This window comes from Oncorhynchus mykiss, chromosome 14 (genome assembly GCF_013265735.2).
Source record: "Oncorhynchus mykiss isolate Arlee chromosome 14, USDA_OmykA_1.1, whole genome shotgun sequence".
Classification (NCBI taxonomy): Eukaryota; Metazoa; Chordata; class Actinopteri; order Salmoniformes; family Salmonidae; genus Oncorhynchus; species Oncorhynchus mykiss.
The window spans coordinates 32265894-32292829 of NC_048578.1; the positions used below are offsets into that span (position 1 = coordinate 32265894).

General features: G+C 44.8%; 1 protein-coding gene across 2 annotated transcripts in view; it reads left to right on the top strand.

Annotated features, from left to right (window-relative positions):
* frmpd3 (FERM and PDZ domain containing 3) overlaps nucleotides 1-26936 on the top strand; it is a 159713-nt gene that overhangs the window by 100997 nt on the left and 31780 nt on the right. Inside the window, exons 2-5 of one of the 2 annotated variants that reach the window (XM_036943326.1) lie at nucleotides 18794-18906; nucleotides 19090-19250; nucleotides 19509-19611; nucleotides 20111-20156. In XM_036943326.1, coding sequence (XP_036799221.1) covers nucleotides 18866-18906; nucleotides 19090-19250; nucleotides 19509-19611; nucleotides 20111-20156 — 351 coding nt within the window. In that variant the 5' untranslated portion in view covers nucleotides 18794-18865. Of the gene's footprint in view, nucleotides 1-18793; nucleotides 18907-19089; nucleotides 19251-19508; nucleotides 19612-20110; nucleotides 20157-26936 lie in introns of those variants that run through there. The other variant, XM_036943327.1, reaches the window with a different exon arrangement.

A 26936-nucleotide genomic window follows, 5' to 3' on the forward strand; every position in this document is an offset into this window, starting at 1 on the left:
AGCAGAACAGAGCAGGACAGAGAAGAACAGAACAGAACAGAGCAGGATAGAGCAGAACAGAACAGAACAGAGCAGGATAGAGCAGAACAGAACAGAACAGAGCAGAGCAGAATAGAGCAGAACAGAACAGAGCAGAACAGAACAGAGCAGGACAGAGAAGAACAGAACAGAACAGAGCAGAACAGAGCAGGACAGAGAAGAACAGAACAGAACAGAGCAGAGCAGGATAGAGCAGAGCAGAACAGAACAGAGCAGAGCAGGATAGAGCAGAACAGAACAGAGCAGAACAGAACAGAGAAGAACAGAACAGAACAGAGCAGAACAGAGCAGGACAGAGAAGAACAGAACAGAACAGAGCAGAACAGAGCAGGATAGAGCAGAACAGAACAGAACAGAGCAGGATAGAGCAGAACAGAACAGAACAGAGCAGAACAGAGCAGGATAGAGCAGAACATAACAGAACAGAGCAGGATAGAGCAGAACAGAACAGAGCATGATAGAGCAGAACAGAACAGAACAGAGCAGAACAGAGCAGGATAGAGCAGAACAGAACAGAACAGAGCAGGATAGAGCAGAACAGAACAGAACAGAGCAGAACAGAGCAGGATAGAGCAGAACAGAACAGAACAGAGCAGAACAGAGCAGGATAGAGCAGAACAGAATAGGACAGAGCAGGACAGAGAAGAACAGAACAGAGCAGGACAGAGAAGAACAGAACAGAGCAGGACAGAGCAGGACAAAACAGAGCAGGACAGAGAAGAACAGAACAGAGCAGGACAGAACAGAGAAGGACAGAGAAGAACAGAACAGAGCAGGACAGAGAAGAACAGAACAGGACAGAGTAGAACAGATCAGAACAGAACAGAGCAGGACAGAACAGGACAGATCAGGACAGAACAGAGAAGGACAGAGTAGAACAGATCAGAACAGAACAGAGCAGGACAGAACAGGACAGAACAGAGAAGGACAGAGTAGAACAGATCAGAATAGAACAGAGCAGGACAGAACAGGACAGAGTAGTACAGATCACGACAGAACAGGACAGAGTAGAACAGATCAGGACAGAACAGGACAGAGTAGAACAGATCAGGACAGAACAGAGCAGGACAGAACAGGACAGAACAGAGAAGGACAGATCAGGACAGAACAGAGAAGGACAGATCAGGACAGAACAGAGAAGGACAGAACAGGACAGAGAAGAACAGATCAGGACAGAACAGAGAAGGACAGAACAGGACAGAGCAGATCAGAACGGAACAGAACAGAACAGAGCAGGACAGATCTGATCAGAACAGAACAGAGCAGGACATAGCAGGACATATCCGATCAGAACAGAGCAGAGCAGGACAGAGCAGGACAGATCCGATCAGAACAGAACAGAGCAGGACAGAGCGGAGCAGGACATATCCGATCTGAACAGAACAGAGCAGGACAGAGCAGAGCAGGACAGATCCGATCAGAACAGAGCAGGACAGAGCAGGACAGAGCAGAACAGAGTGGAACAGAACAGAGAAGGACAGAACAGAACAGGAAAGAGCAGGACAGATCAGAACAGAACAGAACAGAGCAGGACATAGCAGGACATATCCGATCAGAACAGAACAGAGCAGGACATAGCAGAACAGATGAATGTTGATGTGTGGGAGCTTGGGGGCAGGGTCGGACTATAGCCTGGCGTGGTTGGTGATGCTGCGTCAGCATACAGCTCACACTGTTGACATTATCAGTACCCTTCTATTCAACACACACACACACACACACACACACACACACACACTGAAGTGTAGCCCTTTCCCACTGTTTCTGGGAACTCTATTTTAGTCACTCTGAGAGACAAGATAATGACTTTATGTCTGATCTTTCCCTTAATTGAACTGTAACAGGTGTCTGAACGTCTCAGCCAGAGCATGCCGCATCACAGAGGGGTCTAGGCCTGGCTCCCTTGCCATTACTTATTGAGTCATAAGCTAATTAGGACAGCCAACTTGTTTGTGCTCAGCAGATTGAGATTAAACAGAGCAAATGAGGAGACTGTGGCTGTGTAGCAGTATAACTTTAGTCCGTCCCCTCGCCCCGAACCGGGCGCCCTCTGCACACAGACAACAGTCACCCACGAAGCATCGTTACCCATCGCTCCACAAAACCCGCGGCTCTTGCAGAGCAAGGGGAACAACTACTTCAAGGTCTCAGAGCAAGTGACGTCACCGACTGAAACGCTATTAGCGCGCACCACCGCTAACTAGCTAGCCATTTCACTTCGGTTACAGGTGCGTCTGAAATGGCACCCTATACCCTATACAGTACACTACTTCTGACCAGAGCCCAATGTATTATATAGGGATAGCGTGTCATTTTGGAAATGGGCTGTGTAATAATTGCTCTGGGAGACGAAACGGAAGGAAAAGGAAAAGTTATCCAAGCGTCTCCATCACCAACTCTCACTCTCTAAACATTCACTGGCATTTTCCAAACTCTAATTACAGCCAGAATGGTTTTACTCGTTCTCCGCTCCATCAATCACTCGCTGTGGGCCTGTCACCTTTGCCCGCTGGCATGATCCATTTTCAGGCCTCCAGTCAGGCTGAAGCATCGGGGGGAGAACAGGTAGAGCAACATGCTCAGAAAGCAAAAGTGAGGAATCACTCAGCTATACTTCCTAAATGGATGCCATCTGGACCTGGTGGGGGAGCCATTAGTGTGGAGAGAGGAAGGTAAGTCTAACTGGGTAGAGTACAGAGAGATATGCCTGGTATGCAGACCAGGAAAGCAGTCAGGCAGGGGTAGAGAAGAATGGGCAAAGAGAGAGACAGCCAGAGAGAGAGCTAGAGAGCTTGTGAGAGAGAGAGAAAGAGAGTGAGCTAGAGAGAGAGTGAGCCAGAGAGAGAGAGAGAGAGAGAAAGAGAGAGAGAGAGAAAGAGAGGGGGCATATGTGAAATAAACAACCCAACCTCTCTAGGTTTCTTTCTAGGTTTTGGCCTTTCTAGGGAGTTTTTCCTAGCCACCGTGCTTCTACACCTGCATTGCTTGCTGTTTGGGGTTTTAGGCTGGGTTTCTGTACAGCACTTTGAGATATCAGCTGATGTACGAAGGGCTTTATAAATAAATTTGATTTGATTCATTTATGCTTATTTATTTTCCCTTGTGTACTTTAAACATTTGTACATTGTTACAACACTGTATATATACATAATATGACATTTGTCTTTTTTCTTTTGAAAAGTGTTTACTGTTCATTTGTATTGTTTATTTAATTTTGTATATTATCTACTTCACTTGCTTTGACAATGTTAACACATGTTTCCCATGGCAATACAGCCCATTGAATTGAATTGAATTGAATTGAGAGAGCCAGAGAGAGAGAACCAGAGAAAGAGAGAGCCAGAGAAAGAGAGAGCCAGAGAGAGAGAGAGAGCCAGATAGAGAGAAAGCCAGAGAGAGAGAGAGGGAGAGGTGGAGAGTGGGAGAGAGAGAGGAAGAGCCAGAGAGAGAGCTAGCCAGAGGGAAAGGTGGAGAGAGGGGGAGAGAGGGAGAGCCAGAGAGAGAGCTAGCCAGAGGGAAAGGTGGAGAGAGGGGGAGAGAGGGAGAGCCAGAGAGAGAGCTAGCCAGAGGGAAAGGTGGAGAGAGGGGGAGAGAGGGAGAGCCAGCATACGGCTGGATCTAGATCTTTAGCTACAGTATGTTTCTTTACCCCATTAGACAGTATGGACAAATATGGCTCTCTGTGTCTTTACCCCATTAGACAGTGGGGACAAATATGGCTCTCTATGTCTTTACCCCATTAGACAGTATGGACAAATATGGCTCTCTGTGTCTTTACTCCATTAGACAGTATGGACAAATATGGCTCTCTGTGTCTTTACTCCATTAGATACTATGGACAAATACAGCTCTCTATGTCTTTACTCCATTAGACAGTATGGACAAATATGGCTCTCTGTGTCTTTACTCCATTAGATACTATGGACAAATACAGCTCTATATGTCTTTACTCCATTAGACAGTGGGGACAAATGCAGATCTCTGTATCTTTACCCATTAGATACTATGGACAAATGCAGATCTCTGTATCTTTACCCATTAGATACTATGGACAAATGCAGATCTCTGTGTCTTTACCCCATTAGATACTATGGACAAATACAGCTCTCTGTGTCTGTCCATCTCTGTCTTTCTGTCTATGCCTGTACTTCTCTCTTCATCTCTCTTTCTCACTCTCTCTCTCTCCATTCATCTCTCTCTTTTTCTCAGTCTCTCTCTCCTTTTCTCCACCTCTCTCTCTTTTTCTCCATCTCTTCCTCTTTTTCTCCCTCTCTCTCTGAGGATGCCAAGTGTGCCTCCCTGAGATGGATTCTGAGTCTAGTTCATTAAAGTGCTGTCTATCACAGCTCAAGCAATGGTGGGAGAGAGAGAAAGTGAGAGATAAAGAGAGAGAGAGACTGATAAAAAGAGGTGGAGAGAGGGTTGAATAAGAGGAAGAGATAGAGAAATGGAAGTAGAGAAGGAAACTAATAGATTTCATGAATACAGAGTTGGAAAGCCCACTGTCTGAGCAAAGCCAATTCCATTTATAGTGAAAGGTTTTCATCGATATTGAACAGATTTAACCCTGGGTGGATTAGAAACCCACAATATTAGGTTTATGATCAGTTCCATTCCAAACTGAATTATATGAATGGTGCTTGAATCTTGCAGGCTTTCAATGGGAGTGCCTCAGCCAGCCCTTTGGAGTAGGCAAAAAGGATTAGGTAAGGCAGGCCCCAGTCGATAGGATCACCTGATTCTCTCTATCTGAGAATCTATCACAGCAGTTCACAAAGCTCTCTGGCCTTCTCCTTTTCTGCAAAGTTCATCACCTCTTACAATGGAAAAGAAATGAAGGACAGGAGGTGGCTACAACATACACACAATACATTTCTACATACTCTGAGTGTGTGTGTGTGTGTGTGTGTGTGTGTGTGTGTGTGTGTGTGTGTGTGTGTGTGTGTGTGTGTGTGTGTGTGTGTGTGTGTGCGTGTGTGTGTGTGCACGCGCGTGCGTGCGTTTGTTTGTCTGGGAAGTCTCACCTTACAGCAGATTACTGTGCCTTCTTTCATGACGCTAACAGGATTAATACAGATTTAAGGATTTAGTCAATTTTATGCTAAATGTTGGCAGCCTTTTCACCAGAGCCCAATGGACCCTGATCAAACGTAGTGAATTAATTAGGGAATAGGTTGCCATTTGGGATGTAGACATGGCCCTAACTCCATACTTCTGCTGAATTTATCTCTGCTTGGAACGCTACCAGGAAACTACTTGATATTGAAAAAAGTCATAAATCAGAATCAGAGATAACCCAGTTATAACACATTGTCTGTCCTGTACTGGATAACATTAATAATCAAGCAAATTCATATACTGTACATTGCAGCTCATACCATCATGGCCACCTAATAAAAAATAAACAAAATATTGAACATTTCTTTTATCAGGGAGTAATACTGAGACCAAGGTCTCTTTTACAGATGAGTCCTGAATTATATAAATTAGAAAGTACACACATCAACATATAAATACGAAATGCAAGAAGGAAGAAAAACACATTCATCAGTAATAAGGTCCTCAGTCAGCTTTCTGAATGGACCGAGAGGCACCAGAACATCACATTCATCAGTAATAAGGTCCTCAATCAGCTTTCTGAATGGACCTAGAGGCACCAGAACATCACATTCATCAGTAGTAAGGTCCTCAATCAGCTTTCTGAATGGACCTAGAGGCACCTGAACATCACATTCATCAGTAATAAGGTCATCAATCAGCTTTCTGAATGGACCTAGAGGCACCAGAACATCACATTCATCAGTAATAAGGTCCTCAATCCACTGTCTGAATGGACCTAGAGGCACCAGAACATCACATTCATCAGTAATAAGGTCCTCAATCAGCTCTCTGAATGGACCTAGAGGCACCAGAACATCACATTCATCAGTAATAAGGTCCTCAATCAGCTCTCTGAATGGACCTAGAGGCACCAGAACATCACATTCATCAGTAATAAGGTCCTCAATCAGCTTTCTGAATGGACCTAGAGGCACCAGAACATCACATTCATCAGTAATGTGAGTGGCGTTGAATTCCCTCTCCATCCGTCGTTCCCGCAATCGCCCACCGGTCAAAGCGATGAAGGAGTCAAGATCCGTGGGCAACTCCCGAGCCGCAACTCCAACTCAATCATCCAGTTTACAGATGACACAACAGTAGTAGGCCTGATTTACAACAATGATGAGACAGCCTACAGGGAGGAAGTGAGGGCCCTGGTGAAGTGGTGCCAGGAAAATAACCTCTCCCTCAACGTCAACAACATGAAGGTGCTGATCATGGAGGCAGCACAGGGAGAACACCTCCATCCACATTGACGGGATTGCAGTGGCGAAGGTAAAAGCGTCCTCAGCGTACACTTCACTGACAATCTGAAGTGGTCCACAGACAGTGTGGTGGAGAAGGTGCAACAGCGCCTCTTCAACCTCAGGGGGCTGAAGAAATTTGTCTTGGCCCCTGAGACCCACATAAACTTTTACAGATGCACCATTGAGAGCATCCTGTCGGGCTGTATTCAATCGTGGCCTGGGCTGATCTAGTGGTTATGGCCTCTGCCCTCAGCATGCACATATAGGCCTACCATGTCTGCATGGGTTTGATTCAGGCCCACGCCCGTCTGGCACAAATAACTCCTGATTGACTTGATTTAGTAAATAATTTCAATATGGACTATCCAGGGATATATATCCCCAGATCTTGATAAGAAATGACCAGACACTTGTATTTAATGGATAACAACATAGTCTAAATAAGAAACAAATAAAAATAACAGCAGTACGCTACACCAACATTAGTTTCCATTTAGACAAGTGCTGGGTAAATAGCCATGGTAAACGAGGAAATACTTTATTTCTATTGTACAGAATACTCGTCAAATGAATACGTCGTCGACCTGAGGCAAAAAGGACTGCGTTTTGACGATGATAATACCAACCAGAAGGAAAACACATCTTTAATGACTGGAGTGATAATGAGGTGAATAATAATGGTTGCAATTGAGATCAACTGTGAGGGTGAATTTTGCTTGCATTTATGGTTTTTAACGAGACATCAACTGGCGATAATCTAGTAACATCAATTGCTGCAATAGGACCCTTGTTATCTGATTATTTTCCAGGACGTTCCGTAGGCTACCCGTTAAGCCTATCCATTGTCACATAGTGAAAGGTATGAAAACCGAGGTTGTTTGAGTTTCTCTGGCTGAGTTAATAAGCTGAGTTGATTGACAGAATTTGGCCTTCTGTAGAACGATAAACTTTCCTCCAGAGTGGATGCTTGCCCGTGTTTAATAGTTAGGCTATGACTAATGAGTCAATATAGTTATGGTCTTTGTTGTGGATGGCCCTTACAGTAGGTGAAAATTCCATTGTTAAACTGTTATGCTCCGGCCACAGTGGCATAGGCCTACTGTAGTCTACTTTCAGTTTCATAAAGGCATTTGAAGTCATCCTTGGTGTGGACCGAAAGCCTACATTGCGTGGCTTTAATATTTCATTTCGTAAAGCTGAGCAAAACGTTGATGCGTTGGCGCCTGATCCTAAAACGATTTCGCTGAGCTGAGACACTTTTCTTTGATGTGTAAATTAGTAGACTAGTTTACACATCAAGACTATTTGTTTTACTTCCTGAAACATTGAAACAAATGCAGTTCATTTGTGGGCCTAATGTAGGCTATGGCAGTGGTGCAGTGGAGGGTAAATGCACGTTTAGGCCACGCCATATACCCACTTATTTTTCAACGGGCATTGCGTATGCTCACTTCTTAATCCCCATGATGCGTATCATAGTAGGGTACTGTAGGTGTGTGCCGTATCAATTAATAGGGCTGATGGAACAGATCAGATTGTTTCGCTTAATAAGTTGATCATGTATTATTTCTTCACATGTGCACATGGTGGTAGGCCTGACTGTGAATGTTCCATAATGTTATTTGCAGGGAAAAACTGTTCTAAAATGCACAACGCTAATGCGAGCGGTCATGGACAGAGATGGAAATATCCGTAAAAAAGGCTTAAATAGGGGAGATCTAAAGATGCAACAAGTATCATGGGATGCTAATGTGACTAGGATAATGCCTGATAATGCCTAAAAAAATAAAGTTTAAATAAAACCAATAGATGGTGGGATATTGACTATAGGCTACTTTAAAGCAAGCTAAGACATGCCTCATAATATGAAGTAAAACATCCAGGTTTTGAACAATTAAAGGAACAGGAAAAATGTGTTGATGCTCATGGTAGGCCATCTTCTGGTGGATAGACGGAAAGACATTCCCCAAAACCTTCTCAATTAAATGTTAACTAGCCTGCTTACCTGACAGAATGATAACATAATTAGTTTCATCCATCCACTGGCCATTTGTTTTGCAAACTCCATCTCATGTGCTACAGAAACACTGCTAATCGAACAACAATGCTAGGTGCCTGCACTTGATTTGTAGGGTAACAATCAAATGTTTTCCCAGACCTCAAAAGTGGTTTCCTAACTTGGATTAGGAATTTTTGTGAATTTAGAACATCCAATTTGGATGATTTTCTATCAAAAAAAAGTGTGACTTTGAAAACCTGACTCAGTTGATCTGTTTCAATAGTAGGCCTACTATTAACCTACTTGCACAGTACAAATTGGCTAAGCCTGACTGTGAAAGGCCTATATGTGATTCATCATGTTAGGTAATTCAGAGCGTTATGTGTCACTGTTTCTCATTGAATGTTGAACACAGGGTGCTTCGCGATTTTTCTTTGCAAAATTAGAGCATAACCACTTCTCCAGGCACCACTACACCTCTAGGCTATATAAATAAATTTAACAATGAAAGATCCGATGGTGAAACTCCTTTCTCTCATTCAATGCGTTAATCAAAAGTGAGACAGCACACTTGCAATGTATTCAAGGCTCAAGTCCTCTGAGGTTTTTAATTTCCACCTCAGAAATCTAAGCACTGAGTTTATTTTCTATTTATTTGTTTGTTTTCTCTTTCAATGGTGGAATCAGTTAGCATATATCAGTTAGCATAGCATCAATTGTTGCTTTATATATCAGTTAGCATAGCATCAATTGTTGCTTTATATATCAGTTAGCATCGCATCTATTGTTGCTTTATACATCAGTTAGCATAGCATCTATTGTTGCTTTATATATCAGTTAGCATAGCATCTATTGTTGCTTTATATATCAGTTAGCATAGCATCTATTGTTGCTTGGTAGGTCTGTGCATGCTCTATGAACCAATTTAGCCTACCTTGTATTATTTATAATCATGTTTTATGTTGGACGTGCGGTCACAATCAACATTTTATTTGTCCAATTATAATTTTTTTAATGAGTGGGGCTCCCACTCCTTTGGCAATGTTTTTGAAGAGATAGAACAGTGTTGGAAAGACGGGGAAGGCCAAAGGGCAGCGGACTGGATTCAAACTCTGGCAAATGTGTGCGAGGGTCCACGGATATAACTGCTGGAAAACACAGGCACAGAGGCCAACAATCATTTATTCTGCCTATTGCTTGCATTGATAAAAAAAAATATATATATAATTTCCCTAACAAAAAATAGATCTACCCCCTAATAATATGTCAATTTATAATAATCCACATAAGAATTCACACAAGACGTGCTGTAGCCTGCACGTAGCCTACATAGGCTACTTGAACTGGATGTCAGTGGACCTGCAGTCTAAAGTACAATGTAGGTACGGTACTGCATTGTATACAAACGCCCCCCTGGCAGCGAATCTAAATACTTCTTCAGATATTCAAATTCTCCTGCTGCAGGATTATTTTCTTCCTGCGACGAAACGGGTCAAATTAAGATCCGACATCTGTAGTTGTACCATTGCCAAATTTACAGATGTTATATTCCAGAGTGTATTAAACGTAAAAGGTCATAGATGGTGAATTTCTCCTCCATCTCCCAGACTTCCGGTCTCCCCACAGAAGGGTTAGCCACCCCCTGAGGCAGCACCACAGGGCACAGCTTGCCTGGGTACAAAAGCAGAATGGATTGGTTTGGTCTGTGCCTCTGGTGCTCAGGGATGTTTGAGCATCTGGCCACACTGGCTGTAGGGGGGACTGTCTGTGAAGCAGCCAAGTGAAGGCAGTCGTCTGTAAACTAACCTAGCTGTCGCCTCATCACCATCATCACTCCTTATCACCATCACTACAATCAAATCATCGTGGTGGGAGGTATCCTCGAACTTGGGCCAGTAACCGAAAGGCCTCTGGTTGGAATACCTGGAGCTGACAAGGTGTTAAATCTGTTGCTGTAGCAACGCACGTAACCCTAATTGCTTGAGGGGCACTGTACAATGGTGACCCTGGTTGAGAACTCTATGCGGGTGTCTCGGGGGAGTTGGGATATGCAAGAAACACATTTTCATTGCACACTGTGTGCAACAGGACAATTATTAGCAGCCCCAAATAACAATAATAATCATGCTCCCCCACTGTCGAGCTAGCGCTGTGGTAACCATGGAAACGACCGGGCTTGTTGATGCCCTAGGGGAGGTGGTTCTTGACAGAATTCCGGGGCCTTCTCGCTCACTAAAGGTCGTTCGATGTTACCGGATTGTTGTTTATCTGCTTCTGTGTCCTCGAGCTGCCTGCCTGTCTGTCTCTGTCTTCCACTCTCTCTCTCTTTGTCTCTCTCTCTCTCTCTCTCTTCCTCCCTCTCACATCCTATCTTTTCCTCACAGTATTAGCCTCGATCCTTTACTCCTAGGAGGAAGTCCCATATGTCAATGAACACTGGACATAGTGATTGTAGCATGAGGTATTGAACACTGAACATAGTGATTGTAGCATGAGGTATTGAGCACTGAACATAGTGGTTGTAGCATGAGGTATTGAACACTGAACATTGTGATTGTAGCATGAGGTATTGAACAGAAAATAACCTAAAACTGTTTCTTTATACTCAGTGAATCATGGGCTGACTCCAGCTCAGTGGCTGCCAGCTGTGGCTTGTGATTAAACATCCATTTGTCAATGCATTTGTCAATCAAACAGTGAAGGGAAAGGATTGGGTTCACTCATTCAGAACACAACCGCATTGAACTCCAGAGATCTTATTTAGCTTGCCTGCTGAACACCAGAGATCTTCTTTAGCTGGCCTGCTGAACACTAGGGATTTTCTTTAGATGGCCTGCTGAACTCCAGAGATCTTATTTAGCTGGCCTGCTGAACACCAGAGATCTTATTTAGCTGGCCTGCTGAACACCAGATATCTTATTTAGATGGCCTGCTGAACTCCAGAGATCTTATTTAGCTGGCCTGCTGAACACCAGAGATCTTATTTAGATGGCCTGCTGAACTCCAGAGATCTTATTTAGCTGGCCTGCTGAACACCAAATATCTTATTTACCTGGCCTGCCGAACACCAGAGATCTTATTTAGCTGGCCTGCTGAACACCAGAGATCTTATTTAGCTGGCCTGCTGAACACCAGAGATCTTATTTAACTGGCCTGCTGAACTCAGAGATTGTTGCAAAATTCCGATAACTTTTCCAAAAATCCCAGGTTTTCCAGAAATCCCAGTTAGAAGATTCCCATAATCAGAGGGGAATAAAGTAGGGAATCCGGAATCGTCCAACATGGATTTTTGGAAAAGCAGGGAATTTTGGGAAAGTTACCAGAACTTTGCAACCCTAAGTTACACCATAGATATAGGACTGATGTATTGTCTACTGTATGTCTGACACTTACTGGGCTCCTGTTCTATAGTTTCTAGAATAGATTACAGGTTCCAAGTTCTGGGTTCTTGGCTCTTGGCTCCGGGGTAATGGCCACTGGACTCCGGGCTCCGGCCCCAGTGAGTAATGTCTGTGGCTGGAGAGGATAAGTGTGGGCTCTCTCTCCTTAACAGGGATATTTATGCTATCTCCTTGGTCAGGACACAAATCCTCCCCCCTCTCCTGGCAGGGATATTTATGCTATCTCCTTGGTCAGGACACAAATCCTGCCCCCTTTCTTGGCAGGGATGGACTGAAGGGGAGGTGCTGAGTAGATATGACAAGCATAATGGTACCCAGCCCTGGCAGGGCGGTGTGGAGGAGCCATTGACATGCATAATGGTATACAGCCGTCACAGACCACTGATGGATAACCAATCCCTATGAGGCTCCATGATGACGCGACAGGATGGGTTTCCTTCCCTCCCGACGGTGAAGAGGGAGCAGAGAAAAATGGAGAGAGAGGAGGGGCGGAGAGAGGGGCGAGGAACCAAAGAGAGAAAGAGAGAGAGGGGAGAGAGAATGGGCGGAGAGAAAGAGAGAGAGGGGAGAGAGAATGGGCGGAGAGAAAGAGAGAGAGGGGAGAGAGAATGGGTGGAGAGAAAGAGAGAGGGGAGAGAGAATGGGCAGAGAGAAAGAGAGAGAGGGGAGAGAGAATGGGCGGAGAGAAAGAGAGAGAGAGGGGAGAGAATGGGCAGAGAGAAAGAGAGAGAGAGGGGAGAGAGAATGGGCGGAGAGAAAGAGAGAGAGAGGGGAGAGAATGGGCGGAGTGAAAGAGAGAGAGGGGAGAGAGAATGGGCGGAGAGAAAGAGAGAGAGGGGAGAGAGAATGGGCAGAGAGAAAGAGAGAGAGAGGGGAGAGAGAATGGGCGGAGAGAAAGAGAGAGAGGGGAGAGAATGGGCGGAGAGAAAGAGAGAGAGAGGGGAGAGAGAATGGGCGGAGAGAAAGAGAGAGAGGGGAGAGAGAATGGGCAGAGAGAAAGAGAGAGAGAGGGGAGAGAGAATGGGCGGAGAGAAAGAGAGAGAGGGGAGAGAATGGGCGGAGAGAAAGAGAGAGAGAGGGGAGAGAGAATGGGCGGAGAGAAAGAGAGAGAGGGGAGAGAGAATGGGCAGAGAGAAAGAGAGAGAGAGGGGAGAGAGAATGGGCGGAGAGAAAGAGAGAGGGGAGAGAATGGGCGGAGAGAAAGAGAGAGCGATATTGCAGATGGGAGGGTGGGAGGTGGCAGGGTGCCGAGAGAGAAAGAAAGAGTGGGGTAGAGAGAAATAACAATTACATTGTGACAGCTATAGGCTACTTAGTCACAAGTGCTTAATCACAGAATATGAGTAGGTTTTGCAACAACAGCTGGTGATTCTCGATACATAGCATCAAAGAGAGTCTAAGCAACAGTTAGGACTTAAATACCTTCACACTTCAGCCTGAATTACCGTAAACAACAAACATTATACATCAGGAGTTTCACAAGTTCCTGAAAACAACTTCCCAGCAAACAATATATGGTTACCTAATGTATGAACGTTCACTGTTTGCTGGGAACCAGTGAGGGCGCAGTCTGTATACTGACAGGGAAGCCTTCGTTTTAAGTACCATGTTTGTTAGAGCTTGGTGAGAGCGTGGTTGTCCTATGGTTATTTTGCCTACAACCTTCCCATAAACCCTTTGGGAATGGTACAGGATAGATAGTTGCTAGTCAGACGTTTCAGTAGTCCAGCATAATTTAAAGTCATGTTCTCAAATTGTTTCGAGAACATTTAGAAAACGTTTTATAAAAAAACATAATGCTTATTTAAAAACATATACATTTCTTTTTAAACATCAGCAAAACTCTCAATATCCTCTATCTTGTGAAGTGTGTTTAGGTGTGTTGGCTGTGCCCACTAATTGGCCACACCTGATCTTAATTGGTGTGTTTTCTTTTGAAATACGGTCTGTTTGAATAGACTAAAATGATCACCTTTACATGGGGAAAAAATATATAGCATGCTAGCTCCATCCTGGTGGTTTTGTCGACTAATACCATGAGTAAAGAACAGAAGATTATAGGTTTTGAATCTCAGTGATGCCATGTCACAACAACAACAACAACAAAATGTGTTTGCATGATCAGGGCTAAAATGAATCTCCGTGTCATCTATCTATGCTTGGAGTTAAGCCAAAAATAACATAACAATGTCTTTAAAACATTCAGTGTAAGTTTTCAGGAAGTTATTAAAAAAACAAAAAATAACCGAGAACTTACATTCTCAGAACGTTAAGAAAACCTCCCAGAAACGTTGTCAGAACCTCCCTGCAACCTAAAAAAATGTACATTCCCAGTACAGGCGCAGTTTTCACTTCTGTTCTGTTTTCCCGGTCACGAAACGTATGCTTCACTCCCACAACCAAAGTGAAACCAAAAACATATGTTCCCACAATTTCCAAGAAACCAAATGTGCTAGCTAGGTTGATATCATGTTATGTCTTCCTCCCAAATGTAACCATATCCCCTATAAAGGTTGTGCACTATAAAGGGGAAAGGGTGTCATTTGGGACACACATTATAATCCTTTTAGTTAATTGTTAGCATACTGCTATAATGAGTCTCTCCCTTGACGAGAGATCTTTGAAATGGATATAAATCGTCAATTGATCGCCTGTCATAGATTAGTCAGGGATCATTAACGCTGCGCTGTGATTGGAGAGGTGACATTTTCCTCCAATGCCCTTCTGTCGTTATCAGGAAAAACAAATGTGACAGACCATAAATATCAACCATTGACTCCACTGAATCACCTGTGCTCATGTATTGATGGCTTGTCATCCCTGTATTTATCTATGCCTCTCCACAGACCCGACACTGTGGGTAAAATGGATCATCGGTATCTGAATAACATTTAACTTTTCCTTATCTGTCTCCCTCTCTCACTTTCCATCTCTCTCTCTCTCTCTCTCTCTCTCTCTCTATCTCTCTCTCTCTCTCTATCTCTCTCTCTCTCTCTCTCTCTCTCTCTCTCTCTCTCTCTCTCTCTCTCTTTCTCTTTCTCTTTTATCTCTCTGTTATCTCTTTCTTTCTCTCTCTGTTTCACTCACTTTTATCTCTCTCTCTCTCTCTCTCTGTCTGTTCTCTCTCTCTTTCACTCTCCTTTATCTCTCTGTTATCTCTTTCTTTCTCTCTCTGTTTCACTCACTTTTATCTCTCTCTCTCTCTCTGTCTGTTCTCTCTCTCTTTCACTCTCTGTTCTCTCTCTCTCTCCTGAATGTCTCTCTCCCCCTCTCCTGTATCTCTCTCTCCTGTATCTCTCTCTCTCTCTCTTTTATCTCTTTATTTCTCTCTCTTTCATCTCTCTTTCCTGTATCTCTCTCTCTCTCTCTTTTATCTCTCTCTTATATCTGTCTTTCTCTCTCTTTCTCTCTCTTTTATCTCTCTCTCTCTCTAGTATCTCTCTCTCTCTCTCTTTTCTCATTCTTTCTCTCTCTTTCTCTCTCTTTTATCTCTCTCTCTCTTTTATCTCTTTCTCTCTCTGTCTGATGCTAGTCCTCCAGATGCAATCTGTCCCATTCAAAATCCATTCAGCGTCTCATCTGTAGGCAGACACTGTCAGAATATGCAGCTCACTAAAAGGAGATAAAACAATGGTATATCACCGTTTCTTTCGATCCCTCTTCATCTATGTGTATCCTCTCTGTCCGTCCCTCTAACTCTGACTCCCACGCAGGCATCTGGAAATGAGAATGTGTTTTTGTTGTTGTTGTTGTTGTTGACCTCAGCTGCCTCTTCATCACTAGAGCCATTAAAAGCTAGGTTCATTCAGTTGTTCTGCCTTACACAGATTTTAAGTGCTTTGCTTTCTGACAGATGTATTTTTTTTAAAAAAGGCCCGCAGTGCATGTAAACACTCCCTCTCTCTGTTTACATCCTCAAATCCTCTTTCACACTCTCTCTTCTTCTGTTCAATCCTGTGTACATTCTTTATCTGGAGTCAGAAGGTTTGGAAGAAACTACACTGAACAAAAATATAAACTCAACACGTAAAGTGTTGTTCCCATATTTCATGAGCTGAAATAAAAGATACCAGAAATGTTCCATACGCACAAAAAAGCGTATCTCTTTGCACAAATTTGTTTACATCCCTGTTACTGAGCATTTCTCCTTTGCCAAGATCATTTCTCTACCATAAGCCGCCTCCAACATCGTTTTAGAGAATTTGGCAATACGTCCAACTGGCCTGAACATTGTGAACAGAGTGCCCCATGGTGGCGGTGAGGTTATGGTATGGGCATGTATAAACTACGGACAATGAACACAATTGCATTTTATCTATGGCAATTTGAATGAACAGAGATACCGTGACGAGGTCCTGAGGCCCATTGTTATACCATTCCTCCGTCGCCATCACATCATGTTTCAGCATGATAATACACGGCCCCCTGTCACAAGGATATGTACACTATTCTGCATACTCACCAGACAGATTACCCATTGAGCATGTTTGAGATGCTCTGGAACAACGTGTACGACAGCGTGTTCCAGTTCCCACCAATATCAAGCAACTTCGCACAGCCATTAAAGAGGAGTGGGACAACATCCACAGGCCACAATCAACAGCCTGATCAACTCTATGCAAAGGAGATGTGTCGCGCTGCATGAGGCAAATGGAGGTCACACCACATACTGACTGGTTTTCTGATCCATGCCCCTACCTTTTTTTAAGGTATCTGTGACCACCATTTGAATCTAGAATCGTCTTCCTATTTCGCAACAAAGCCTCCTTAACTCATGCTACCAAACATACCCTCGTAAAACTGACTATCCTACAGATCCTTGACTTCGGCGATGTTATTTATAAAATAGCCTCCAACCCTCTACTCAGCAAATTGGATGCAGTCTATCACAGTGTCATCCGTTTTGTCACCAAAACCCCATTTACTACCCACCACTGCGACCTGTACGCTCTCGTTGCTAGAATATAGATGTTTTCCTATTGTGTTATTGACTGTACGTTTGTTTGTTCATGTGTAACTCTGTGTTGTTGTTTGTGTCGAACTGCTTTGCTTCATCTTGGCCAGGTCGCAGTTGTAAATGAGAACTTGTTCTCAACTTGCCTACCTGGTTAAATAAAGGTAAAATATATATGGATTCCCAGTCATGTGAAATCCATAGGCCTAATGAATTTATTTCAGTTGACTGATTTCCTTATATGAACTGTACCTCAGTAAAATCTTTGACATTGTTGCATGTTGTGTTACTCTTTTTGTTCAGTGTAGAACGCGATCTATTGAGTGTGTTGGAGATGTGGAGAAAGGTGGCATCTCAAATGGCACCCTATCTCTACGTAGTGAACTACTTTTGATTACAGCCCTAGGGGAATAGGGTGCCATTTGGGACCCAGATGGAGAGTGTGTTCAGTGATATCGCTTCTTTCAACTTCAAAATAGTATTTTTTGCCCTTGTGTAGAAGCCATGCTGTTTTGTGGCTAGACCACAAATGTAGCTTGCTTGAAATAAAATGGATGGTGGTTTCATAACAACAAATAGCCTAGATTAAACCCCTCAAACTGAACTCTGGACTTCCAAGCCAGTTCCACTGCTTTTTTTCATTGTTCCCCTCTAGTCAGGGACTGATTTAGACCTGGGACAACAGGTGGATGATTTCCCTCTATTCAGGGACTGATTTATACCTGGGACACCAGGTGGATGATTTCCCTCTATTCAGGGACTGATTTATACCTGGGACACCAGGTGGATGATTCCCCTCTATTCAGGGACTGATTTAGACATGGGACAACAGGTGGATGATTCCCCTCTAATCAGGGACTGATTTACACCTGGGACACCAGGTGGATGATTCCCCTCTATTCAGGGACTGATTTAGACATGGGACACCAGGTGGATGATTCCCCTCTAATCAGGGACTGATTTAGACCTGGGACAACAGGTGGATGATTCCCCTCTATTCAGGGACTGATTTAGACCTGGGACACCAGGTGGATGATTCCCCTCTAATCAAGGACTGATTTAGACCTGGGACACCAGGTGGATGATTCCCCTCTATTCAGGGACTGATTTAGACATGGGACACCAGGTGGATGATTCCCCTCTAATCAGGGACTAATTTACACCTGGGACACCAGGTGGATGATTCCCCTCTATTCAGGGACTGATTTAGACATGGGACACCAGGTGGATGATTCCCCTCTAATCAGGGACTGATTTAGACCTGGGACACCAGGTGGATGATTCCCCTCTAATCAGGGACTAATTTACACCTGGGACACCAGGTGGATGATTCCCCTCTACTCAGGTACTGATTTAGACATGGGACACCTGGTGGATGCAATAAATGATAAGGTAGAACAGAAAACCAGCAGGCTCTGGACCTCATAGGGTAAGAGCTACCCCTGGCCTATTCCAGACCTCGTAGAGTAAGAGTTGAATACCCCTGGCCTATTCCAGACCTCATAGGGTAAGAGCTGAATACCCCTGGTCTATTTCAGACCTCGTAGGGTAAGAGTTGAATACCCCTGGTCTATTTCAGACCTCATAGGGTAATAGTTGAATATCCCTGGCCTATTCTATACCTCGTAGGGTAAGAGCTGAATACCCCTGGTCTATTTCAGACCTCATAGGGTAAGAGTTGAATATCCCTGGCCTATTCCAGACCTCGTAGGGTAAGAGTTGAATACCCCTGGCCTATTCCAGACCTCGTAGGGTAAGAGTTGAATACCCCTGGCCTATTCCAGACCTCGTAGGGTAAGAGTTGAATACCCCTGGCCTATTCCAGACCTCGTAGGGTAAGAGTTGAATACCCCTGGCCTATAACAATTGAGTTTTTTACTCTGCGGCAAGTCTTATAGGCTTTAATCTTCTAGGCTCTGTTGGAATTTGCTTCAGTCATGTGATTGTTTCCCTTCAATCTCTAATGTTATTCCCTCCTTCTCCCCCTTCCACTCCATCACATATATAATGCCCTACCCCCTCCATCCCTCCTCTGTCCATCCTCCTCTCTCAGGTGAATGATTGAGAATCAGACTGAGCTCCTTTCTGTGAGACCCCGTCCCATGCTCCTCCCTCCTCTCAGGGGATGGCCAAGGTCCAGGATGGACACACAAACACATGTGACAGGTACACTACACTCCCTCCCTACGTAGGGTCACAACACATTTCTACATACTCTGAGTGTGTGTGTGTGTGTGTGTGTGTGTGTGTGTGTGTGTGTGTGTGTGTGTGTGTGTGTGTGTGTGTGTGTGTGTGTGTGTGTGTGTGTGTGTGTGTGTGTGTGTGTGTGTCTGTGTGTTCCCGGTGCAGCCCTGCGATGTTAGAAGAGAGCCAGGATGGTATGGACAGTGGTAGCCTGACTCCTGGCCCAGCTTCAGCTCGACAGGTCTGCATTCAGCGCCACCCCAGCCAAGGCTTCGGATTCATAGCAGGCAGCCAGAGACCAGTCATTGTACGCTCCGTCTCTGCAGGTAGGTAGGGAACTGTGTGTGCGTGTGCGTGTGCATGCGTGTGCGTGTGTGCGTGAGTGTGTGTGTGTGTGTGTGTGTGTGTGTGTGTGTGTGTGTGTGTGTGTGTGTGTGAGAGAGAGAGCGATAGAGCGGTAGAGCAAGAGATAGAGAGAGAGAGAGATGATATATGAGTGTTGTCAGTTTGATGTCTTTGTCTGTGTGTCCATTACTCATAGACTAAGCGTTCCTCTGCCTGTGTGTGTATGTGTGCTGTCCCAGACGGCCCGTCCATCGGCAAGCTTCTCCCTGGAGACCAGATCCTGGCCATCAATGAGGAGGTGGTGAGCGAGGCTTCCCGGGAGAGAGTCATAGACCTTGTAAGGTAACATCCTTTATATCACCACAGGGGAGGGGGGAGGGAGGAGGGCGGTGGGTTTGGTTAGGAAGGTAAGGGGTGGGAGGTGGGGGGAGATAAGGAATGAGTCGAGTCCAACGCAATGTGTCTCTAGATTGTTATTCGTCTATAGCCTACACTTTATGTGAGTCTAGGACAGGACAAACTTTGGTGGGAATGTTTTCCTGAGTTCTTTCAATGTGTGAACTCACACAACACATAAGAGCAGAATATTTGCAGTAAATGCAGCAGCAGCAGTACAGCGGGGATCGTTCTGTGTGTTTGAAGGCTAAATTCATGGAGAAATAGTCTGTCTCTAAGCCTCATGTGTTCCATAGAAACATAATGAGACAGATGAGTCATTGAGAACACAGAGAACAGAGAGGAGGTCTAGCAGATAAGAACAGGACAGTTTCTTCCAATGCCACAGCCCTGGTGTTACCTAATCCACTCCACACTCCTCTCCTCTTTTCTGTCCTCTCTATAGATGCTGCAAAGACTCCATAGTTCTCACTGTGCTGCAGCCTCACCAGGTAACAATACAAAGTTCTCTCTCACCGTTACTCTCTCACGCCTTTTCTCCTTGAAGTTCTCAAACTCTATCTGTATCTCTGTATCCCTCCATGTCTCCCTCTCACACACAAAGCAACAACATATACAGATCTCTCCCTCATTCTCTCTCTCTCTCTCCCTCATTCTCTATCATTCTCTCTCTCATTCTCTCTCTCTCATTCTCTCTCTTTCCTCTCTCTAATAGTGTAAAACAACAGATTTGATCAAATGGAATGACACACTCACTCACAGTTGCACAAAAAAGAGCTGTGAACAAACAACGCCCCAAAATAATCTAATGAGCTGCCTCCCGTACATTCAGTGGTGGAAAAGTAACCAAAAGTCAAAATTGAGTAAAAGTAAAGATACCTTAATAGAAAATGACTCAAGTAAAAGTGAAAGTCACCCAGTAAATATATACTTAAGTATCAAAAGTAAAAGTATAAATAATTTTACATTCCTTATATTATCCAACCAGCACAAGTATTATTCTTATTATCATTTACAGATAGCCAGGGGCACACTCCAACACTCTGACATCATTTACAGATAGCCAGGGGCACACTCCAACACTCTGACATCATTTACAGATAGCCAGGGGCACACTCCAACACTCTGACATCATTTACAGATAGCCAGGGGCACACTCCAACACTCTGACATCATTTACAGATAGCCAGGGGCACACTTCAACACTCTGACATCATTACAGATAGCCAGGGGCACACTTCAACACTCTGACATCATTTACAGATAGCCAGGGGCACACTTCAACACTCTGACATCATTACAGATAGCCAGCGGCACACTCCAACACTCTGACATCATTACAGATAGCCAGGGGCACACTCCAACACTCTGACATCATTTACAGATAGCCAGGGGCACACTCCAACACTCTGACATCATTTACAGATAGCCAGGGGCACACTCCAACACTCTGACATCATTACAGATAGCCAGCGGCACACTTCAACACTCTGACATCATTTACAGATAGCCAGGGGCACACTCCAACACTATGACATCATTACAGATAGCCAGGGGCACACTCCAACACTCTGACATCATTACAGATAGCCAGGGGCACACTTCAACACTCTGACATCATTACAGATAGCCAGGGGCACACTTCAACACTCTGACATCATTACAGATAGCCAGGGGTACACTTCAACACTCTGACATCATTACAGATAGCCAGGGGCACACTTCAACACTCTGACATCATTACAGATAGCCAGGGGCACACTTCAACACTCTGACATCATTACAGATAGCCAGGGGCACACTCCAACACTCTGACATCATTACAGATAGCCAGGGGCACACTTCAACACTCTGACATCATTACAGATAGCCAGGGGCACACTCCAACACTCTGACATCATTACAGATAGCCAGGGGCACACTCCAACACTCTGACATCATTACAGATAGCCAGGGGCACACTCCAACACTCTGACATCATTACAGATAGCCAGGTGCACACTCCAACACTCTGACATCATTTACAGATAGCCAGCGGCACACTCCAACACTCTGACATCATTTACAGATAGCCAGCGGCACACTCCAACACTCTGACATCATTACAGATAGCCAGGTGCACACTCCAACACTCTGACATCATTTACAGATAGCCAGCGGCACACTCCAACACTCTGACATCATTTACAGATAGCCAGGGGCACACTCCAACACTCTGACATCATTACAGATAGCCAGGTGCACACTCCAACACTCTGACATCATTACAGATAGCCAGGGGCACACTCCAACACTCTGACATCATTACAGATAGCCAGGGGCACACTCCAACACTCTGACATCATTACAGATAGCCAGGGGCACACTCCAACACTCTGACATCATTACAGATAGCCAGGGGCACACTTCAACACTCTGACATCATTACAGATAGCCAGCGGCACACTCCAACACTCTGACATCATTACAGATAGCCAGGGGCACACTCCAACACTCTGACATCATTTACAGATAGCCAGGGGCACACTCCAACACTCTGACATCATTTACAGATAGCCAGGGGCACACTCCAACACTCTGACATCATTACAGATAGCCAGGGGCACACTCCAACACTCTGACATCATTACAGATAGCCAGCGGCACACTCCAACACTCTGACATCATTTACAGATAGCCAGGTGCACACTCCAACACTCTGACATCATTACAGATAGCCAGCGGCACACTCCAACACTCTGACATCATTACAGATAGCCAGGGGCACACTCCAACACTCTGACATCATTTACAGATAGCCAGGGGCACACTTCAACACTCTGACATCATTACAGATAGCCAGGTGCACACTCCAACACTCTGACATCATTACAGATAGCCAGGGGCACACTCCAACACTCTGACATCATTTACAGATAGCCAGGGGCACACTCCAACACTCTGACATCATTTACAGATAGCCAGGGGCACACTCCAACACTCTGACATCATTTACAGATAGCCAGGTGCACACTCCAACACTCTGACATCATTACAGATAGCCAGCGGCACACTCCAACACTCTGACATCATTACAGATAGCCAGGGGCACACTTCAACACTCTGACATCATTACAGATAGCCAGGGGCACACTCCAACACTCTGACATCATTTACAGATAGCCAGGGGCACACTCCAACACTCTGACATCATTTACAGATAGCCAGGTGCACACTCCAACACTCTGACATAATTTACAGATAGCCAGCGGCACACTCCAACACTCTGACATCATTTACAGATAGCCAGGGGCACACTTCAACACTCTGACATCATTTACAGATAGCCAGGGGCACACTTCAACACTCTGACATCATTTACAGATAGCCAGCGGCACACTCCAAAACTCTGACATCATTTCAGATAGCCAACGGCACACTCCAACACTCTGACATCATTTACAGATAGCCAGGGGCACACTCCAACACTCTGACATCATTACAGATAGCCAGGTGCACACTCCAACACTCTGACATCATTACAGATAGCCAGGGGCACACTCCAACACTCTGACATCATTACAGATAGCCAGGGGCACACTCCAACACTCTGACATCATTACAGATAGCCAGGGGCACACTCCAACACTCTGACATCATTACAGATAGCCAGGGGCACACTTCAACACTCTGACATCATTACAGATAGCCAGCGGCACACTCCAACACTCTGACATCATTACAGATAGCCAGGGGCACACTCCAACACTCTGACATCATTTACAGATAGCCAGGGGCACACTCCAACACTCTGACATCATTTACAGATAGCCAGGGGCACACTCCAACACTCTGACATCATTACAGATAGCCAGGGGCACACTCCAACACTCTGACATCATTACAGATAGCCAGCGGCACACTCCAACACTCTGACATCATTTACAGATAGCCAGGTGCACACTCCAACACTCTGACATCATTACAGATAGCCAGCGGCACACTCCAACACTCTGACATCATTACAGATAGCCAGGGGCACACTCCAACACTCTGACATCATTTACAGATAGCCAGGGGCACACTTCAACACTCTGACATCATTACAGATAGCCAGGTGCACACTCCAACACTCTGACATCATTACAGATAGCCAGGGGCACACTCCAACACTCTGACATCATTTACAGATAGCCAGGGGCACACTCCAACACTCTGACATCATTTACAGATAGCCAGGGGCACACTTCAACACTCTGACATCATTTACAGATAGCCAGGGGCACACTCCAACACTCTGACATCATTTACAGATAGCCAGGTGCACACTCCAACACTCTGACATCATTACAGATAGCCAGCGGCACACTCCAACACTCTGACATCATTACAGATAGCCAGGGGCACACTTCAACACTCTGACATCATTACAGATAGCCAGGGGCACACTCCAACACTCTGACATCATTTACAGATAGCCAGGGGCACACTCCAACACTCTGACATCATTTACAGATAGCCAGGTGCACACTCCAACACTCTGACATAATTTACAGATAGCCAGCGGCACACTCCAACACTCTGACATCATTTACAGATAGCCAGGGGCACACTTCAACACTCTGACATCATTTACAGATAGCCAGGGGCACACTTCAACACTCTGACATCATTTACAGATAGCCAGCGGCACACTCCAAAACTCTGACATCATTTCAGATAGCCAACGGCACACTCCAACACTCTGACATCATTTACAGATAGCCAGGGGCACACTTCAACACTCTGACATCATTTACAGATAGCCAGGGGCACACTTCAACACTCTGACATCATTTACAGATAGCCAGGGGCACACTCCAACACTCTGACATCATTACAGATAGCCAGCGGCACACTCCAACACTCTGACATCATTACAGATAGCCAGGGGCACACTCCAACACTCTGACATCATTTACAGATAGCCAGGGGCACACTTCAACACTCTGACATCATTTACAGATAGCCAGGGGCACACTCCAACACTCTGACATCATTACAGATAGCCAGCGGCACACTCCAACACTCTGACATCATTTACAGATAGCCAGGGGCACACTCCAACACTCTGACATCATTTACAGATAGCCAGCGGCACACTCCAACACTCTGACATCATTTACAGATAGCCAGCGGCACACTCCAACACTCTGACATCATTTACAGATAGCCAGGGGCACACTTCAACACTCTGACATCATTACAGATAGCCAGGGGCACACTTCAACACTCTGACATCATTACAGATAGCCAGGGGCACACTCCAACACTCTGACATCATTTACAGATAGCCAGGGGCACACTTCAACACTCTGACATCATTTACAGATAGCCAGGGGCACACTCCAACACTCTGACATCATTACAGATAGCCAGCGGCACACTCCAACACTCTGACATCATTTACAGATAGCCAGGGGCACACTCCAACACTCTGACATCATTTACAGATAGCCAGCGGCACACTCCAACACTCTGACATCATTTACAGATAGCCAGCGGCACACTCCAACACTCTGACATCATTTACAGATAGCCAGGGGCACACTTCAACACTCTGACATCATTACAGATAGCCAGGGGCACACTTCAACACTCTGACATCATTACAGATAGCCAGGGGCACACTCCAACACTCTGACATCATTTACAGATAGCCAGGGGCACACTCCAACACTCTGACATCATTACAGATAGCCAGGGGCACACTACAACACTCTGACATCATTTACAGATAGCCAGGGGCACACTTCAACACTCTGTAATAATTTACAGATAGCCAGGGGCACACTCCAACACTCTGACATCATTTACAGATAGCCAGGGGCACACTCCAACGACATAATTTACAAGCGAAGAATTTGTGTTTATTGAGTCGGTCAGATCAGAGGCAGTAGGTATGACCAGGGATGTTCTCTTGATGAGTGTGTGAATTGGACCATTGTCCTGTCCTGCTAAACATTCAACATGTAACTAGTACTTTTGGGTGTCCGGGAAAATGTATGGAGTAAAAAGTATATTATTTTCTTTAGGAATGTAGTGTAATTAAAGTTGTCAAAAACAGTTGTCAAAGTTGTCAAAAACATAAATAGTACAGTAACGTACAGATCCACAAGAATACGACTTCAGTTGGACTTTAAGTAGGACCACCGATAAATCCACTATAATTGAGAATTTCAATAAGCATTTCTCTACGGCTGGCCATGCTTTCCACTTGGCTACCCTACCCCGGTCAACTGCCCGGCACCCTCCACAGAAACCCGCCAAAGCCCCCACCATTTCTCCTTCACCCAAATCCAGATAGCTGATGTTTTGAAAGAGCTGCAAAATCTGGACCCTTACAAATCAGCCGGGCTAGACAATCTGGACCCTCTCTTTCTAAAAAATATCTGCCGAAATTGTTGCAACCCCTATTACTAGCCTGTTCAACCTCTCTTTCGTATCTTCTGAGATTCCCAAAGATTGGAAAGCTGCCGCGGTCATCCCCCTCTTCAAAGGGGGTGACACTCTAGACCCAAACTGCTACAGACCTATATCTATCCTACCCTGTCTTTCTAAGGTCTTCAAAAGCCAAGTTAATAAACAGATCACTGACCATTTCGAATTTCAGAGCTGGTCATGGGTGCACCTCAGCCACGCTCAAGGTTCTAAACGACATCATAACCGCCATCGATAAGAAACATTACTGTGCAGCCGTATTCATCGACCTGGCCAAGGCTTTCAACTCTGTCAATCACAACATTCTTATTGGCAGACTCGACAGCCTTGGTTTCTCAAATGATTGCCTCGCCTGGTTTACCAACTACTTCTCTGATAGAGTTCAGTGTGTCAAATCGGAGGGACTGTTGTCCGGTCCTCTGACAGTCTCTATGGGTGTGCCACAGGGTTAAATTCTCGGGCCGACTCGCCAATCTACCATTCCAGTGTTTAATTGCTATATTGTAATTACTTCGCCACCATGGCCTATTTATTTCCTTAACTCACCTCATTTGCACTCACTGTATATAGACTTTTTGTTTTCTTTTGTTCTACTGTATTATTGACTGTGTGTTTTGTTTATTCCATGTATAACTCTGTGTTGTTGTATGTGTCGAATTGCTATGCTTTATCTTGGCCAGGTCGCAGTTGTAAATGAGAACTTGTTCTCAACTAGCCTACCTGGTTAAATAAAGGTGAAATAAAATACATTTTAAAAATTAAGTATTTTTACTTAAGTACTTTACATCACCTCATAACCTTTAATTATCACT